The 20,877-nt window shown below is 44.9% G+C and overlaps 1 protein-coding gene across 1 annotated transcript in view; it reads right to left on the bottom strand.

Annotated features, from left to right (window-relative positions):
• Positions 1–3,872, bottom strand: part of B4GALT5 (beta-1,4-galactosyltransferase 5) — a 79,541-nt gene extending 75,669 nt beyond the window's left edge. The window contains exon 1 of the mRNA XM_054981200.1: positions 3,585–3,872. Coding sequence (XP_054837175.1) covers positions 3,585–3,708 — 124 coding nt within the window. The 5' untranslated portion in view covers positions 3,709–3,872. The remainder of the gene's footprint in view (positions 1–3,584) is intronic.
• Between the last annotated feature and the right edge of the window lie 17,005 nt (positions 3,873–20,877).

Here is a 20,877-nt window from a genome sequence, read left to right on the forward strand (position 1 = left end):
GCAGCATACAATCAACAAAAGCAAAACCAATGAAAGGAAATGAAAATATACAATCAACCTGATGTATAAATCCCCAATTTTTTACACAAAAATGCCATTAAGATCACACAACTACTAGGGACTTTTTATTTTGATTAAATGAAGGAAATGAAGAGATCGGAAGGAGAGTATTTTTCAACAGATAAGATAGAAGATTTTAAGATCTGAATGTTCCTAAAGCAAAATAGTTGGATACATCTTTATTACTGTCTTCTATATTTTCATTCACTTAATGAATACGAGAAAGCAATGCTCAATTGGGAAATGAAAAACTAGCGCACAGTTTGCCTTATTATGAAAAACTAGTGCCATGTTTGCCTTATTCCACATAAAAATAAAATGAATGAAATTACTCCAATAAAGACCAAGAGGTATCAACGGGTATAATGCATTTGCATCATTAAAGGAGACACCCCATCACAAGAGTAGAGAGACATGTCACATTACATTTTTGAGATAACTTAATGGCTCTCTCAGAAGCCAGTCCTATTTTGCTTTCTCCCAAATATGCACAGGGCTGTAGCCTTTAAGGAATAATACATATGAAATTGAGTTTTAATCAGCAAAATCTAAAACAATTAAGTATGAACATTCTAATATCTAAATGGCATTTACAGTTCATGACAGATGACCAAGGCCCAACAAAATTTAAGAGTGCTGAGGAAAATATAACGACTTGCAAATATGCAAGATGTTGTGAGTGTTTTTGCAATACCTAAGCTCCCTGAGGACTAGTGATGATATTCTGTTACCACTCTCAGAGATTAGATTAACTTCCACATAATAATTGTGGTCCTGTGCCTGTTAAATAATCATAACTAATAACTGCACTTATATACTACTCTTCTAGACAGACTAGTGTCCTACTCAGAGCGATGAACAAAGTCGGTGTATTATTATCCCTACAATACAGCTGGGGAGGTGGGCCCGAGATGAATGCCTTATCCAAGACCACCTACTGAGCTTATGGCAGTAGTGGGATTTGAACCAGCAGAGTGCTGATTCACAACCCAACCACTAAAGCAGTATGTTACATGCCTTGCTATATGAGATATTCCAGATCTTTACACTTGGCTAATTTAGGCACTATGTTAGACTTTTTTAAAAAGTCTGTCAATAGTGCAGGACATGCAGCTGCAGTTGTACTGCTTGATTTCCTCTGACTATAGCTGATTGATATTACAGTGTATAAGTGTTTTAAACTGTTTAACTGTTAGGACTGTTTTCTGCACTGAGAATTTATCTGAACTGAAAAGCAAACCTGGACTTAACTGTTATAGAAAACTGACAATTTGTTTCATATAGTTGTAAAATAGCATGTAGCCAGGGAAACTGGAAACAGATACCATGACCTTGCTATGTTGCACTGCTTGCCTCAATGTTCCGTATCACAGACGAAGGACACAAAGTATAATATGGATGAGTTCCTATTTCATTGACCACTTTTCTTGTGTCCTATTGAGCAATGAACACATCTTTATGATTTTATTAGTGCAGTAACACTGCATGTTCAAACATAATGAATGATTATACAACTTGTTATCAATTAATGTTTATCCTGCTCTGAGTGGCACTAAACTATATGTCCATAATATCCAAGGCTTTAGGTTTAATGAATAGATTTAATGGCTAAGACACACCAACACAAGATAGGCCAAATAATCAGTACTGCATATTAGAAATGCAGGCATCAACTGCAATGAAGGTACTAAAATTAGCATTTAAAAGCACATAGTTTTAAGGGTTACTTTGAATGCAATGATTTTGTGTTGACAAAGCTTGTACCTACTGTTCTAAGGATAACACTTGCATATTCCTGGAGAAGTATTTTCAAAGTCCATAACCATAAGCTCTGAATGAGGCTACTCTCATTGAGAATGCAGCTCTCCTAAACCACCCTGAACAGCACTAAGAGAGCATGTGAAAAAGAGAAAACTTATCAAAAGCCTTTTCACTTAACCAATGTTCAAAACTACTGTAAAGTGAAAACACAGAAATCATCTGTTAGTGGATAAAATCCAGAGGAAGTATTCTTATGTTACATGTAACTTGAAGAAAAATATGCACCTTATAAAAGAACAGGACATCCCAGTTAACTAAAAATTGTTGCATCTGGTGTACCCACACACAGAGACAGCACAGTCAGCATCACAGACCATCATCTTCAACAGCAAATTCCTCTGACCCCTTTTTGTCAATACCTAGAATCCAATGCAATGCCTTCATATCAAGTGCACATTTGAGAAATACCTAGCTCTCTACTATCTCCTGTCATGGGTAATAAGAACAGCTACTGCAGAAAAATTCTCTCTTTCAGACCAATGCCCAGCTACTGCTACACCCTTTCCCATCACTTCTCATGCACACACCTAGTCTTTCCCCTCAGCTTTAGAATAGAAAGAGAGAGGGTAAAGTGGTCAGTTAGTCAAGGTCACAAACACACAGGGTATGGAAGGAAAAAGGAAATGATACAGAGCAGACAAAGATGGAGAAAGAAGACATCAAGCTTTGGAGGATTTAGCTGTGCAGATGTAAAGATTGAAAACATTTAGTTCCATAGAACAAATCCCAACATGAAAGATTTCCCACTTCAGCAAAACATAAGACATAAACTGTAAGATCATTTCAGGTGGGTAGCCATGCTGGTCTGCAGTCAAAGAGCAAGATCTGGGTCCAACAGCACCTCGGAAATCTACTTTTGTCTTTAAAGTGCTATTGGACCCAGATCTTGCTCTTCTAAAGCTTTAAGAATATCTCAAAATCCAGGGAAGTATTGACAGATAAGATAAAGTGCAAAAGAGATTATAATGAAGATGGCCATAAAAAAAAATTAAGGGAAGTAACAGAGGACAAAAAGCAATCACACATAGTAATAAATTCCAGACATACAGCAAAGGGTATTTCTGAGATGGGAGAGAAATAGAAAGCGAGGACAAACGATTATATTTGAGACACACACCAAAGGGACGGGGCGGGGGGAGAACAGCAGAAAAAGAAAAGCTTATCTTTGAGATATTTGGGATGTGGGAGGGGGGGAGAGAAAGCAGCAGACTGGAGGCCTCACTGAAAGTGACTCCATTTACATAAACATTACAGGAGTGGGGGAGAGGGAGAGGCAGAAAAGGTAGAGGAGCCTAAGGAGAATCTCCTGATGCAGCCTCAGGAAAAAAAAGAGCGGGGCGGGGGGGGGGGGAGAGACGTGCGTGTGGAGCCCGCCCCGAGGCTGCGGCAACCGGGGCTGGCCGGGGGCGGGAGAGACCGGCGCAGTTCGGCCGCTCCTTCCCCTCAGCCCCGAGCCCAACCGCGAAGGGGCTTCCCTCCCCCCCTCCTCCCCCCGCTTTCGCGTCCGTTAGGCTGAGGGGGAAAACCCTCCTCCTCCTCCCGCGCGCTCCCCCCACGCCTCCCCCCTCAGAGCGGCGGCGGCGACGCGCGTGCGCGAGCTCCACACACACACCCCGCCCCGCGAGCTCAAAGCGGGGGCGCGCGCCCCCTCAGCCTTTCCTCCGCCTCCGCCCGCCGCCCTCGCCCGCTCTGTTCCCCCTCACCGATGCCGGGCGCCACATAGACGAAGTAGAGGAAAGAGGAGGACAGCGAGAAGAGGAAGAGGGCGGCCACCAGCGAGCGCCGGGGAAGCCGCCAGGGCCTCCGAGGGCTCCGCGGCCACCGCATGGTCCGGCCCCTCCTCGCGATCCGACTGAGGGAAGCTGGCTGAGGCGGCGGCGGCGGCGGCTCCTCCTCCCGCTGCTCAGCGCCGCTCCTTCCTGGGGTCTCCCCGCCGGCCCTGCCGCCGCATGAATGAGAGGCCGGGCGCCGGCGCTGCTGAAGGAGCTCCCCCTTCGCCCGCCTCTCTTTTCTCTTCCCTCCGCCCTGGCGGGGCTCCTGCAAGCGCCGGCGGAGCGGCGCGGGCGGGGCCGCGAGGAGGCGGGGCCAGGGGCTGACCACCCACTCTCCCCGCTGCAGCCGTGAGCGGGGCCGCAACGCGCATGCCCGGCCGCTCGCGGCAAGGGGCTGCCCGCCAGCTGCTCGTTCCGCACCTTGCCCTTCGCCTCCGGGAGCGCGTCCTCCTGATTCCAAAGAGGTAACCCCGTGGATTTGTCGGCAGCAAAAATCGCGCCGGGGCCTCTGATGAAGCAAACTCTTCTAAAGGCTTCTGCTGGAATCGTCTGCAGCAGAACAGCAGGGCTGGAGTTAAGGTTGCCAGTTCCGTCTTGGGAAATGCCTGGAGATTTGAGGGTACAGCCTGGGGAGAGATGGAGAGGAGATTTCAGCAAGGTATAAAGCCATAGAGATCATCCTCCAAAGCAGCCATTTTCTCCAGGGGAATTGATCTTTGAAATATGGAGATCAGTTGTAATTCCGGGAGACCTCCAGGCGCCGCCTGGAGATTGGCAACCGTAAAGTTGCACCTCACAGACCACCGTGTTTTTTAAGGGTGGGTGCTCCACGTGTCAAAAGCTTATACCCTAGAAATCTTGGCTCCTCTGGATTCAAATCTTGCTGTTAGGCTCTAATATGCTGCTGGACTCCTTTTTCTTTTAGTCTATGCTTCCTCCAAAGCTCAAGGAAAGGGTTGCCAGCTCCAGGTTGGAAAATTCCTGGAAATTTGGAGGCGTGGAGCCTAAAGAGGGCAAGGTTTGGGGAGAGTAGGGTATCATGCCATAGAGTCTACCCTCCAGCCGTTTTCTCCAAGAGAACTGATCTCTATCACCTAGACATCAGTTAATGTAATTCTGGGATATCTCCAGCCATCATGTGGAGATTGGCAACCTTGTTGTATACAGTTGTCCCTTCCCACCCTCAGAACAACCCTATGAGGTAAGATAAGCTGGGGGGGGGGATCAAGTTGCCCAGGCTGCAATCTTAAATATACTTACTAGGGAGTAAGCAACATTGAACTGAATTAGGGTTGCCAACCTTCAGGTGGGGCCTAGAGGTCTCCTAAAATTACAAATGATCTCCAGACCACAAGATTGCTTTGAGAGGTAGACTCTGGCATTCTCTTCTGCTGATCTCCCTTCCCCAAACCCTCTCTTCCAGCCTTCATCTCCAAAATCTCCAGGAATTTCCTGAGCTGGAGCTGGCAAGGATAAACTGAATGGACATACTTATGAGGAAGGATGCTTAGGATGAGCGCTTTTTCGGTTAAAAAGAAAGTGCCAGTACTCTCCACTAATTCTCTCTCTCTGTAGATCCCCACTGTAGATCTCTTTCTCATTCCCTTTGGCTGAGTGGGGCAGGCCAGTGGCCAAAGATCAGACTTGGGTGACCCTCCCCCTCCTCAAAGGAGCAGGTAATATCACAAAAAAGAGAGGCCTGTTTAGGATTGAACTGGTTGAACCCTGGTTTTCCCACTACATGCTAACCACTACACTACACTGACTTTCAACAATTGGAGGGTGTATGGTGCTCTTTGCAAAATGGCAAGTACTTAAAAATTTTAATGGTGCCAAGTTTTTTTTTAAACACTGTATTATGAGCATTAGTTACAGATATTTGCAAGAACAGTCATTTTGAAGAAAAAGCCATACTTCTGGTATTTTTTTAAATGAGTAGTACATGTATTACAGCAGGCATCAAAACAGCACCTTTCGCATAGGAGGAAAATTAGACGACACTTGCCACCAGCAGTTTCTGTAAGTGTTTGTGGTTTATTGTTTAAAATTGGCTGCTTAATTAATTAGAACCTGAAGACTCATTTTAGTCTGATAAATTAACAAGTTAAATATTATAGCCTTAATTATTACTAGTCTAAGCAAGTAATAATTATTACTAGAGTTCATACAGTGATATCCTAAACATGTTGCCTCAAGAAGTATGTTCCACTGAGTGTATAATTCCTACAATCTATAGAGAAAGACTCTGTCGGCTATAATATATTAGGATTACACAACTTAATTTTTTTATTTGGCTACATTCACTATGTATGCATGTGATGGTGAAATATGGTGGAGTACTGGCATTAAAAAAAACCCAACCCCTCGAAGCCAAGGATTACAGGTTGCCACAGAGAAGTAATATGGTGTAATGGTTAGAGTATAGTTGGTGGGTAGTCGTGTTGGTCTGCAGTAGAACTTGTGTTCTTAAAGAAAGCCTCTCGTGATCTGAGGTTGGTATAATGTGGTGGACAAGAACATGCCTAGCATAGTACTTATCAAAGTATGGGTCATGAGCAAGTTTCTTGTAGGCGAGTAAATTGCTCTGTCTCCTGAGCTGGGGCATGCTTAGGATTATAGGTTGCCATAGCTACATAACGAGGTCATGTGTGGAAGGTTTGCCTGCGTGTGTGGTTCTCCTGAGTTTACATCTACCATGGACTCAATAATAGACATGACTACACAATTTAATTTTTTTAAAAAAAAATTAGCACTGCAAGATCAACCAACAAGCGTCCATGGCAGAGTGGGGATTCCAGATCCCAGATCCCAGTTCAGTACTCTAACCATGGATTTTAGTCCAGGGGCACCTTAAGAGACCAACGAGATTTTCAAAGTGCTCCTGGACTAAAATCCTGCTGTTCTCCAGCATCAGATCAAAGTTCCATCTATCTAGCCCAGCATCTTGCTTCCCACGGTGTCCATCAAGACGCTTCTGAGAAGCCTTCAGATAGGGCTTTTTCTTACTGTGTTATTTTTCAGCAATTGTTATTCAGTGACATATTTATTTATAGATATTTATACCCTGCTTTTCTACTCTGTGGGGACCCAAAGAGGCTTACAATACTTCCTCTCCTTCTTCATTTTATCCTCCCAACAACCTTGTGAGTAGATTAGGCTGAGAGCATGTGACCGGCCCAAGGTCATCCAGGAAGCTTCCATGGCACTGTGGAGATTTGAACCCGGGTCTCCCAGATCCTAGTTAAGCACTAACCACTACATCACACTGGCTGCCTTAACCTGGAAGTCCCATTTATCTAGCATGGCTGATAACTGCTATTAGACTGACCTTCCATACATGAGTCTAATCCATCTAAGGCAGCAGAATGGGAAGATCCCAAAGTGGTAGAATGGCTGTACCACTTCAGAATGCAGGTGGGAGAACCACATTTTTAATGTTCCTTATGTAAAATCTTCCTGCAGATCAGGGCTGGTGTCAACACACAGTGAGGTGGGGCAGCTGCCAAGTGGGGCCCCACTGCTGCTGACCCCCTACTCACGCCTCCTCTGATGCCTGTACTCATACCCTTTCCCTGCCTGCTTGTGAGTGGCTTTGTCACCTCTGCTCCTAGCTACTTATGCTGCCTAGCACTGCTGAAAAATGGCATGTAGGTGGTGCACAAAGCATCAGCATTCCTGGTGTCCATGGCAGTGGCACTCCTATCTGCACCCACCACCCTCAAGGAAAGGGCGCACAGGTAGTGTGGGCAGCTGTGACTGCAGGTGTTGGGACAGCTTGTGGTTGGGCAGAGGAAGGACACAGGCAGGTGGGGCACATGGGTTGGAGGCAGGAAGAGGAGCCTATTAGTGGGCATAGGGGGCACTCTCTGCCCAGGGCCCCCCAAAAGCTGGAACTGACCTTGCTGCCAATTAGAATTATCACAGTCTGCCTTGAGTCTTGGTGAGAATAAATAAATAAATACAATCAGAGAGAACATTTCTAGCGTAGAATGTCACATAGTGTGTTAATGTTCCACCTGTAGAGAATTCTTATCTGTGAACAATGTAATCCCCTGCCATCTGAAAGGGTACAGTCCATTCTACCATCTCTGCGCTTGGCCACCTCATTATCATTGCATTATGCTGCACATTGAGACCAAGCCTAAACTGACTGTTTTGTTGTGGTGAATCCCATAAACGAAGTAAAATCAAAAAGAGTCCAGTAGCACCTTTAAGACTAACCAATTTTATTGTAGCATAAGCTTTCGAGAATCAAGTTCTCTTCGTCAGATGCATGGAACAGAAACTGGTCAAATATAGAAGAGGAGGCTTGTGTGAGGCTTCAAAGGAGTTTGCCGTGTTGGTTTGTAGAGTTGTTTTGCCGTGTTGTTTTGCTGCTACAAACCAACAGGCAAACTCCTTTGAAGCCTCACACAAGCCAATTAATCTCCACTCCAAAAGGAGATGTTTACATTTACTGGCAAAGGAATGTTTTGGTTGCACCCTCCCTCTCCCCCCCTAACTGCATCTTCTCTCTCCTCCTCTCCTCCCCCCTCCTCTTCTATATTTGACCAGTTTCTGTTCCATGCATCTGACGAAGAGAACTTGATTCTCGAAAGCTTATGCTACAATAAAATTGGTTAGTCTTAAAGGTGCTACTGGACTCTTTTTGATTTTTCTACTACAGACTAACACGGCTAACTCCTCTGGATCTATAAACAAAGTATGGATTCTTTTGTCCTTTGTCAGTGGTAATATCTATACTTCTTGCAAAAAACAATGTCCTCCGTAGTCTGTTTTCTCCATTTGAGAAAGATATGCTGGTACGGTTGCCAGGTCCTCTTATTCTCTCAGTTGGGGGGGTCGGTGGGTAGGCCTGGTGCTCATCTTGTTCTTTGTCTTCATGTGCATGCTCCTGGGGCAGTGCAACGTCACTTCCAGGAAGTGATGTCATTGCACAGGGCTCGGGAATGTTCCTGGGGCAGCGCAATATCATTCCCAGGAGTGATGTTGTTGCACTGCCCCAGGAGGTCTGTTCCCCCACTTTCCCCCCTGCCAGGTGAGTGGTGGCAGGGGATGGAGGGTGGGAGCAGGAGATCCCTGCCCTCATTAGGGGACCTGGGATCCCTATATGCCAGCCAGTGGTTCTTAGCTGATTGCCTATGATTAGCAAAATAAAAGTCCAGCAGCACCTTAAACACTTTTGTTTCAATATGAGCTTGTATGTATGTATGTATGTATGTATGTATGTATGTATGTATGTATGTATGTATGTATGTATGTCGTCTTTGAGGCGGGTCCCCAACTTTTTTGAGCTTAAGGGCACATTTGGAATTCTGAGACAGGGTGGTAGGTGCAACCACAAAATAGCTGTCACAGACTATTTTGCTACAACAGACTAACACACCTACTCTGCCTATTATTTGATCACTATCAAACATTCTTTGAAATGTATATTGGCATGTATCCTCTGAAGTTGAGATTGCCATTGTGCAAATGGCAGCTTAGCCTCTTTCAGGTTTTCTTATAATGTCATTTGTTAGCCAGGGCAGGAATGGAAGCTTTTTACCAACTGGCCCTGGGGCAAGCTGGGGCAAAGCTAGAAACCTAAAAATATTCTCATATTGGCCACCACCTTGATGACAGGCGTCTCCAGACAGGGCAGATTTTATTTCTTCCTTCCTTTCTCTAAAGGCTTTACAACCTGTCAGCTTTACAACCTGTCTTTCTTCACTCAAGGTGAACAATAAATAAATAAATGCAAGTTAATAAAAATATGCAAACAATATTAAAAACAACTTGGGCGTGTTAACAGAATCACAATAATCCTCCTCCTCCACATAAAAAGAGAAAGAGCTGAATTTAAAAATAGAGGACACGCCTCTTTGTAAATGGAAGTTTTTGCATCATCTGAAAAAAGGCAATTATTTGGGTTGTCTTCCCCTGTCTCTACAAGGAGGTGGTAACCAAGGGTGAGTGCAGCCATTCAGCATTCAGCACACTCCCCATGCCGTCCTGCGCAGAGTACCTCCCATCAAAAGCCCATTTCAAAGCCAAGGAGAAAAGGCAGGATAGACACGTTTTAAATAAATTAATGGAAAAGGCTTAGATAGCAGTAACTTTGCAAAGGATTACATTGTCAGTCCTTGCCATCATCTTTCGTACTTGACAGTCAACAAAGACGATCCTTTGCAGAGTTACTCCAGGCTAATCCCACTCATTTACATTGCAGCCCTAAGCAGAGTTACATCCTTTTCAGCTCATTAACTTCATGGAACTTAGAAGGATACAACTCTGCTTAGGATGGCACCTAGGGTGTTTTACTCCCTTTATGAGACCTGTATTATGCTGCCTCCTTGGCTTCCTTAGTATCCCAGGAAGATTTTCACTGCCGCCAAAGGCTCTTGCCTTAGTTCTCTTAAGTTTAACCTGTAGTATCGGAAGTCTTAGTAATATCTGATAGAACAGTCAGTGGGTAGGGGTAGCTGTGAAGTTAAAAGGATTCCTTTACACTAGATACAATTGCAATTTTACTTAAATGGTGATTACTTAAAAGTATATATGCATAATGGTTTCAGGGTAGTTTAAAGACATAATGGTTTCCTTAAGACTACGAGCAACCTGGTTGCAAGAGAAGTACAGTTTTCTTCATATTTTCTAAAAAGATCTAGTCACAAAGAATTATTTCCCCCATTTGCCACTTAGACTAATACCATCTACCCAAGAAAAAGAACACAAGCTTTTCTCAGACTACAGCACTTCACAACTTCTGTCTCTCCCTCAAAACAATTCTCTCAGTTACAGTTCACTCCAGCACCTTGGAGTCAGCTACCATCCAATCATAACACACTTTACTTACCCATCTAGCTCCCTTCTTTCTTCCCATAGAGACTTACTTTTTAAACCATAGGCAATCCTACTTACAGGATTCTTATGATGGTAAAATGGAGAAGACTGACATGTGCTGGTCTGAGCTCTTTGAAAGAATAGCAGATAAAAATCTACTAATAACAAAAACAATGTTTTTCAAAAATAACTTTTAAAAATAGTTGCTGTTCCTTTGCTTTATTTCATTAAAAGAATTAACCATAAGTTGACCCAGATATGTCAGTACAAATGCCCAAGAGAAGAACTGTTCATTGTTTTACATCTGTAAAAATATTACCTAAGAATAAAAATTACAGTAATGCATTATAAAGTTTTAAAAGTTAATGTGAACATTTCACAATAACAGCTAATTGGTTTTAGTAATTAGTATGTTTATTAAATATGTTGGTAACAAGAATTGCCAGCTTGCCTAGAGAAAAATGTCCTTTTAACATACTTAATGGAATATTCTGTACCAGGTGATGTTATTGACCTGAATGCAATAAGAAGCTTGAGCTTCCCACTTGCACATATTAAGCATTTTTTAAGGGGAAAGAATGTTTTTTTCCAGATTTGTTGGCAAGCCTGTTGAAAACCTAAGTAATTTTATTTGTTGAGCTAGCAAAATTAACACTCAAAAAATCCTTGACCAAATTTAACAATATTTGACTCGTCAACTGACCAAGTCCTTTTTTGACAGGTTCAATAGCCAATCCTACTCATTTGCTGCTGGACACATACTTGGGGTAGAAGACATGGAATTTCTTTCTGTACTAGACCACTGGGAAATACTGCCAATAAAAAGACAGCCCTTGAAAGATTAGGCGATTTCCCCCCCTCTCCTTATGCCTTTCACAAAGGTAGTGATGGAAAGAGTTGGGTATTGCCGGCAGCACAGTTGTGATACTGGTAACTGTAGACTAGTGCTCTGGCACAGCACATACTGGGAAGCACTGTGAATTACGTTTTTATTTATTATTTTGTTTTTATCCTGTCCTTCACCGTGGAGATCAGTGCAATGATATGTGACTAACATTCTCACAACCCTGTTAAGTATATTAGGCTCAGAGATGACTGATTCAGCATCAACCAGTAGGCTTCATGGTTGAGCAGACATTTGAAGCAACATCTGTCCAATCTGAGACTGACAGTCTACCAGCTGTATATACTGGCTATCCACAGTGTGGTCTAAATGTTGTGCTGCCGTGTCTACCATGATGACCTTTGCAGTAGGGCTGCCAAGCCCATGTTGTCTGTTGTCGCTCTGTCCAGTGGACTGGGAAATTTTTAAAAATGTGGAGTCGTGGGCTTATCTGGTGATTCCTAAAGCTGGCAACTGGTGGAAAGTTTGGCAGAAGGCATGTCTCAGGAGAAAAATTAAGAAGAAAAATAAAGCTTCAACTACTTACAGGGCCCTGACCAGGATAGCCCAGGTGAGCCTGATCTCATCAGATCTCAGAAGCTAAGCAGGGTCAGCTTTGGTTAGTAGTTGGATGGGAGACCTCCAATAAAGACCAGGGTTGCAGAGGCAGGCAATAGCAAACCACCTCTGTCAGTCTCTTGCCATGAAAACCCCACCAGGGGTTGCCATCAATCAGCTATGACTTGGGGGCACTCTCTACCTCTACTTACAGGAAATTCTTATCATAGAGTTCTGGCGATTTCGTAGAGCTATCTGAAAAATGTAAGAATTTCCAGCTTTACTGACATCATTTCTGTTCACACAGGGAATAACATCAGCACCTCAGCCATTGCCTTCCCATTTTTCCTCCCCCTATGACTCCCTAGGCAGTCAACCAGATGCATCTAATGGACAGGCCAGCCCTAGTGACACCATGATTGTTGACAGTGTACCATTCTTCCTAAGAGCTACATGGGAGAACCTGTTCACCAATTTGGTGTCTGCCAATTAGTTTCTTGGCACCCTCTTCTTTTCCTCCCAAACATCTTTTTTCTCAAGGTGAAAAGCTAATCCTGCTTCCACCCCAATGGAGTAGGAGGTACTTCAGAACCATCATTTTTATAATTTATTTATTTCTATCCTGCCTATCTTCATTGCACAAGATGGCTTGTGACCAGGAGGCATTTGGAAACACCTGTGTCCATCATAGGAAGACGCTTGGCTTGCAACCTCCAAATGTTTTTGTGACTGGCCCCAGCCCCCATAGCAGCCAATTTGTGATGGCATCCAGTTAGTGCTCTCAAAATTCCAAAGGTGCCCACAGGATCAACAAGGTTGGGGATCCCTGCTGTAAGCACTATTGCCCCATGCATATTGTTTCTACTTGCTTGTGTTGCTGGACTGTGCTGCGGAGCCTGCCTTCCCTGTCCAGCCCTTGGCTTTGTCACAGCATAGTCTTCACTGTCTTGTTACTTCTCATTAATGCAGTTATTAAACCCACGATGCTTACAATTTACATTCAATTTAAACATGACACTCCACTGCAGTCTATCCTGAATTAGCAACATTCTCAGTGGCTGCCTTCCAGACTGAATGGCATTCTTGGCACCGATTGTGGTTAGTTTTTTATTCACTTTACAAACCTGGAAATGAAGACACAAGTTTAGGCACACGGCCACAGCATAGAGACACAGCGAACATGCTAAGCCCCCATAAATGATAAGCTGGGACAATGGGGAGGCCATTTTTAGTAGCTTCTCCACTGCAAGTGTCAAACCAGAGAGCCAGTTTGGTATAGTGGTTGAGCATGTGGGACTCTAATCTGGAGAACTGCTTGAAGCCAGCTGGGTGACCTTGGGTCAGTCACAGCTCTCCAGAGCTCTCTCAGCCTCACCCACCTCACAGGGTGATTGTATTGGGGATAATAATAACATACTTTTTAAACCGCTCTGAGCAGGCATTAAGTTGTCCTGAAGGGTGGTATATAAATGGAATGTTATTATTATTCAAACAACCAAATTGACTGGGAAAACATGGGATTCAGAGGCTTCTTTATGGCAAATATAATGTGTGCATTGCACTATTATTAAGACAGACATGAGACTGTGTTGGAGTAAAAGGTGACACAGCGTGCCTAGACACTGGGGGATGCTATATTTCTCTTTGCACTAGAACCAAATTGTGTGTATGTGTTAATCTCTTATTGAAAAGGATGCCTCTACTTGTATAAACTCAGAGCTCCTTCTCTTCCTGTGTCTTTTGTGTTCTCTCTCACTCCTGGTGGTCTTGCAATAGGCAAGATGCTTATCCAGCTACAGGTCTCCTGTGAGACTATATGCCAGCGACATGGCCAGGTATATATATTCATCCATACACGGGCAGCTGGATTAGCTGGCCACTTGTGATAGAGAAAAGTATCCTTTAAATTAAGCTGCTATCTCCTTTCTACTACAAAATGAATGTGAATCTACCTCAAAGTAAGTTTTCATTTTTTGCAATATACTTAATTGAAGTGTGCTTACTGCACATAATTTCATAATTTTCCTGACTGTGCACCTGGAAGTTAGATTAATTTTTCTCCGACTATTAAGTGCAGAAATACAGTGAAGCCTCCATTTACCCTTTTCTACACTCCCTCTTTTGAAGTGTTAAAGCATTTTGGACTGTTGATAGCAGTATTAAGTCATAATTTAACTCTGAATAAACTTTGCCACAACCACAGGCTGCATATATCAACACATTTTTCTCCCTAGTCATTGAGCACAAAACAGAAAACTTTCAGCCCTGTGAGCAATTCCATTGCCACCTACTAATTTTGCTGACATAATTGTACTACAGAGATCAGTTCTCTTGGAGGAAATGGCAGCTTTGGAGAAACGGAAGTCCTGGAGTTGCCATAGAAGGTGAATAGTCGGCTTCTTTTGTATACCATAGAGACTGTATGGGATATACTGACTAGGAAAAACTTCACCTATAAACTTCACCCTGAGAGATAGGACTGCTGCTGGCTGTTGTCTTCCTATGGGTTTCCAGAGTGGATTTTTCTTCTTAACACAGAGGGGAAAAAACTGAAGGGAATTTTAAGCAAGTAATGTAAAATGGGGGAAAGTGATATGAAATGGGAAATTAATATTTAAAAGTTGAATTTTGGTGGAAGGAAGTGACCTCATGGGGAGGGGCTGTGGCTCGGTGGTAAAGCATCTGCTTGCCATGCAGAAGGTTGCAAGTTCAATCCCTGGCTGCTGCAGTTGACAGGTTTGGATAGTAGGTGATGTGAAAGACCTTTACCTGAGACTCCAGAGAGCCATTGTCAGCCTGAGTAGACAATACTGACCTCGATGGACCAATGGTTTGATTCAGTAGAAGGGGACTTTCATATATCCATGTGTGAAAGGGAGCTGACCTTTGATCTGGAATGACCACACAGGATATCACATTTTAGGCTGTAATATTGCATCCCTACTAATCTCCTTCATTTCCCCGAACTTATCCTCCAAAGGCATTGTCCCCAGATATCCAAGGATTTCCCATGCTGGAGGTGGCAATCCTAGATTCACAGACAGCTAGAGCTTTCAGTGACAAAAATAATGACATTTTTTTAAAAAAAACTTGCCCTAATAATGTGTTCAAATAGGCTAAGGATTCAGAGTGATGGCACCAGAGACGGCCTATCTTTTTTGTTGGTCATATATAAGACAAAGTTCTATGTGTGAGTGTGTTTTCTGCAATGCAATAAATTCAGCCAGTGCTTGTCGTAAGAGCTGTGGAATTAAAGATGGGTGGATTTCACAGCTCCTTTCAACAGTGTCCATAACATCGTATTTTGACCTGACTTTGAAAACTGTGAATCTTTGAAGCCTTGTTTTCATACTGGGTTCACTGTGACCTTATTCAACCAAGAGCTTTGCGGATTTCAGCTTGCTTTCAACTGGAACATAAAAGGAAGAGGAAAAAGAATGTAATGAATCATGTTAAGGAACAAAATTCCCCAAACTATTGTTGCAATAGTTAACACCTCAATTTCACCCCTAATAAGCTCCACCCAAGACCTTGGAGGTAATTTTCTGTACAGGAGAATTGGGGGGGGCACTATTTCATTTTCATAACTATTCAAATGTAGTTGTGAGAATGTCAAACTAGGATCTGAGAGACCCAGGTTAAAATTCCCACTCTGCCAGGCAAGCTTGCTGGGTGACCTTGGACCAGTCACATATTCTAACCTACCTCACAGGATTGTTGTGAGGATAACATGGAGGAGACGAGAATGACGTAAGCCATTTTGGGTCCCCATTGGAGAGGAATGAAATAAAATTGCATGATATAGTTTTATATTCTGTTTGTCTAACACGTTATTTATCCCACACTTCCTCCAAAGATCAAAGGGATATTGTTCCCCCTTTTAATGCTCACAACAGCCCAGTAAGGTAGGTTAGGCTGAGTGTGTGTGAGAGGCCCAAGGTCACCCAGCCAGCTTGTATAGTGGAGAAGGGATTTGAACCTGAGCCTTCCAGATCCCAGTCAGATACTCAAACTACTATATCATACTGGATCTGTACCTTCCACAGCAGCAAGATCCAGAGCAATTTTACAAGGTTCATTTTCTTTGGAGGAATAGTCTTAGGTGTTTTTTTGAAAAAAATGTACAAGTGAACAGATATTGGAGGTGGGGCATGTGTGCAGAAGCAAAGCACACAGCAAAGCATACCAGAATCACAGCAATCTCAGCCCCAAAGCAGTTATAGCACGGTCGCAGCCTCTGTTAACCAGCTCCAAAACATTACAATTGCTTTTCTTTCTCCAGCCAAACACATGGTGCCTTAAAGGGTGTGATCCTTTGCATACAGTGCTAGGGTTAAGACCATTGAACGCAATAAGACATTTGGAAAACATGCTGGAATCAAGCCACACATCACCTTTGAGAGAAAATAAGCAAAAACAAAACTGTGAGTGTGCAAAAATGGGTTTTTGAAAATGCCGAGGTCTCAGATCTGCTCTTGTAGTGATAGCTTACTGTAAAGGGGTTTGGCAGCAGCTACCAAACCTCCATCTGGAACGCAACGCTCCCTGCCTTGCCAGTGCTGTGTTTTGCTTTATTTTTTTTCTGTTTCTGGCTCAGAACAGGGTGCATTGGAATTGTTCTGCAGGTAGTTGTAAGAGTCTCTAACATGTATTTCTTGGCTGCTGCCGCAGCAGAAAAAATAGACCTTAAAAGGAGAGAGTGGGTAGGAGTGCATAGGATCGTATTCAACAGCCTACTGGGGAAAGTTTATCGCCCAGTTCAACATGCCCTAGTTTATTTAATGTGTAGTAGCTATCTGAGAAGGTGGGAAAGCAGAAAGCCACAGGAGAAGAAATAAACGCAAATACAGCAAGGCAGGAAAAAAGTGTGGTTTTTCAGACAAGAAGCAAGTGGAAGGTGATTAATATTGGTAAAGACTGGATTTTCCCTGGCTTCCTTTTTGCTCTGCCCACTACTGCGTTCTTCTAATGTTAAGTTTTCTTGCCCTCTGTGCCATCATTGTTGAGCATCTATAGAATTCCTTTTCATGTGACGAGAATGGGAAACCGCACGTTTAGCTGATGTCTCTAAGTTGATGAAGCCAATGGGTAATATAGGAAACAGGAAAAGGCTTGGGTTTCAGGGGGAGATGCTGATATTGAGGGCTTATTTCACCCATGACATGTTATGAAACGGAACATATGAAACTAACACATGTTTGGAAACATGCATACTAGAAAGGCTGGATTGGCTGCAGCTTGGTGGCATGCATACATCCTTGGATACTGCACTTTAGCAATCCATTTGCAACCAGATATGCCTAGCCACATGGGGAAATGATTGCTATAGTACACCGAGATCACAATATCCAAGATGTGTGGAATACTGTATGGCATTTTACCCATTTTATGTGACCTGTACGTTTCTGCCTCCTTGATTTCCTTAGCGTTCCCTTAGAATTTCACTTTTGCATTAGTTCCGCCTCAGTTTGACTTACAGTATACGAAATCATAGCTAAAGATAGTAGTATAACAACAATCAATCTGTGGGGTTGGCTGTGAGGTAAAAAGGGGAACCTTTAGGCTAGATGAAACAGGCATTTTGCTTAACCAGGAATAGAGTTTATGTAAAAGCATATATGCATAATGGTTTCAGAATAATTTATAAGTATATTGGTTTCAGAGTAGTTTATCATAGACATGGGCACGAATCGGAATATGAAGCAAATTTCATCACGAAAGGGGCCATTTCGTGTATCGCAAAACCGTGTTTTGTGGGGTCACGGTTATCACAAAATTATCACAAAATGCACGTCTTTTTGGCCTGTTTTGTTAACTTCGTGAACAATTTGTAATTGTAGACAGGCTGGCACCGATCCATTGATTCCCTAGGCAGACCTTTTGTTGCTATTGGAAATGCCAATCATAGCCTACTTACCCTTGATTGGCAGCTCTCCTAGTCATCTGGAGAACTTCCATTCTGCCCTATACAGCCAGAAGCTGGGGGTCAATTCCCTAGGCAGCCAAGGAGGTGGCCCTTCTGTAGCCATGGGCACACCCATCTTATCCCTCCAAACCACGTTAGGCAGGTCTGTCAGCCAACCACAGAGCACCTGTTTTTTATACAAGGCACCTCTCTCTGCCTTGTGTTTCAGTCTCAGTAGACAGAGGGAAAGGGAGGAGGACCTGTTGCTGGGATTGGAGTGGGAGAGTGTGTGGAAGGATTTGGGATGGTGCTTTTGGCTGCTGCTGCTTTAAAGAGAGTGAAAGAAGCCTCTTATGTCCAGCTCTTGGCCTTTCTGTGGGAAGGTCTTTGGGTGAGGGTGCCTTTTTAACTCCACCCCACCCCACCCTAGTCTCAGGCCTTAGCCTGACGCTGAGACCTAGGTCTCCTCTTTTTTTTTATTTGTTTGTCTTTGTTTCTTCTCAATTCTTTCTCTGCTCTTTTGAGGACTCACATTCCTGCTGTTTCCTTTGGTTTTGGTTTAGGGCCTCTCCCTCCAAGCCCAGTCTTAGGGTCACTGCCTGGCTTTGGGGCCCAGCTTTGTGTGGACTCCAGAGGACCTCACTCTCTTCTGTTTCCTTCTCTCTTGTTGTGCACTTGACTTTGGTGCAGCTCACTCTTGTTTTGTGCACCCACTGTGGGCATCTCATTTGTATTTTGAGCACCTCTCCCACCTGGGCAGGTGTCTCTGTAGTGTTTAGGGGCTCTCCTTTCAAGGCCAGTCTCAGGGCCACTGCCTGGCTCTGGGGCCCAGCTTGGTGTGGGTTCCTCGCCTGAGGTCTCACACTCTCTTCTATTTTCTTTTAATTTGAGCACCTGTGCCACCTGGCCAGGTGTCTGTGTGGCGGATTAGGGCTCTCCCTCCCCCCAGTCTCAGGGCCACTGCCTGGCTCTGGGGCCTAGCTTGGTGTGGGTTCCTTGCCTGAGGTCTCACACTCTCTTTTATTTTCTTTTAATCTGAGCACCTGTGCCGCTTGGCCAGGTGTCTGTGCAGCGGATTAGGGTTCTCCCCCACCCCAGTCTCTCCCCATCCCAGTCTCTCCCCCCCACCCCATGTACAGTGAGTGGGTTCTCTCGGAAGCTCCTTTGCAGGGGCATGTGTGCTGGGGCATGTACTGCATGTGCTGCTCTATCCTGGGGACTGTCTGTCCATCCATCCCACCCTCCCATGCATGGCCTGGGGTGAGGGAGATGGCCCCCCTGGGCATTTAGAATTTCCTGTCCCCAAGGGGGAGGCGTCTGTCCATCCCATGCACATCCTGGGGTGAGGGAGATGTCCCCCCTGGGTATGTAGAGTTTCTTCCCCCCAAGGGGGAGGTGTCCATCCATCCACCCCACCCTCCCATGCACGTCCCAGGGTGAGGGAGATGGCCCCTGGGCATGTAGTGTTTCCTCCCCCAAGGGGGAGGTGTCCGTCCGTCTGTCCATGCTGTCCTGCCATGTCCTGCAGGTGGGTTCTCGTCAGCCACCACCAGTCCTCTTCAGAATGAGGGCTGGGCATTTTTTCTATCCTCGATGCTTCTCCCCCAGTAAATGTGGGATGGTATCCATAGGTGCCACCATGTCCATAAGGTGGGTTCTGTGGACAGGCAGCAGGCAAGAGTCCATCCGTCCCTCCATTCAGAGTACTGACCCCTCAACCTCTGTCCATTCAGTTCTGCCATGTCTGGCTGGTGGGTTTTGGCGGCGGCCATCCCCAGGAGTGGGACTTATAAAATCCACATGCTAGACGTGGTATGCCCCTTAGGGCCAAAGGGGGCACTATGGGACACCCCCTGAGCCTGTGGGTGGGGGAGAAGGCCCCCTGGTAGAGAGGGTCTTAGAGTAACCTCCCCCCAAGAGAGGGAGACATCCATCCCATCCGCCCGTTCCCTGCTGCCACGTATGGCGAATACAGACTAACATAGCTAACTCCTCTGGATCTCCCTCCAAAGAGGGGGAGGCATTCATCACTGCCACCATATTCGGCAGGCATGATATGGTGGGCGCCCCTTAGGGCACAAGGGGGTGCTGGCCACTCCCATCCCTGAGCCCGTTGCCCATGGGGGGAGAAGGGAGGCAGTTGGCTCCGCTGACCGCCTCCCGGGCCTGCGAGGAGTCGCAGCCACCAACAGAACCCACATACTGTATTTGGGGGCTGCCCCTTAGGGCACAAGGGGGTGCGGGCCACCCTCACTCTTGAGCCCATTGCCCATGGGGGGCAGAAGGGAGGCTGACCACCTCCCACATCCACGAGGAGGGGCAGCCACTGAAAGAACCCACATGCTGTCTCTTGTGGGTGCCCCTTAGGGCACATCTCAGGATGAATGGCGGAGTTTTGTCCTGCACATCCAGCTTGTCCAGCTTGTCCTGCACATCTCAAACTCTTGGGACTGTCCCTGCCTGTTGTCCATCCCTCACTCTGTCTTCCTGGACCAGCTCCACGCCACAGCCGGTCCTTCATCCTCCTCTGATCCAGCAACTCCCAGTCCCCATTTCAGTCATGTACTCTGGCAGCCCTTCCCACCCTTTCCGTTGACCTTCCTGATCAACATATTGCAAACTGGGAGGGTGAGTGAGGGAGGAGAGCCTGCTGAAGTCTCCCTGCGAGTTTGACATCTCTGGGTATGAAGGGGGCCGTTGAAATGCCCTCGGTGGTGATGAATCACGAAACTAACGAATCGTTTCAGCAAACGTGTCAATTTCAGTAAGTTTCATGATTCGCAATTCATGGATCATGATGAAACACGAAACTCTCGTTTCGGGCTTTTTCCATTTCATGCCCATGTCTAGTTTATAAGAGTAGGGGTTTCAAAATAGGTATAGATATTTAAATGTTTATACACAGACCCAGTCACAAAGACTGATGTTCCACACAGTTGCCATTTAGGCTAAAAAATATCCCCCAAAGAGAAGAATATGGAATTCTCACTTGCCCCATGGGCTGATTTAATCCACACACCAAACACAGAGACTTCTACTCTCGGCACTTCACT

Source organism: Eublepharis macularius, chromosome 5 (genome assembly GCF_028583425.1).
Source record: "Eublepharis macularius isolate TG4126 chromosome 5, MPM_Emac_v1.0, whole genome shotgun sequence".
NCBI classification, from domain to species: domain Eukaryota; kingdom Metazoa; phylum Chordata; class Lepidosauria; order Squamata; family Eublepharidae; genus Eublepharis; species Eublepharis macularius.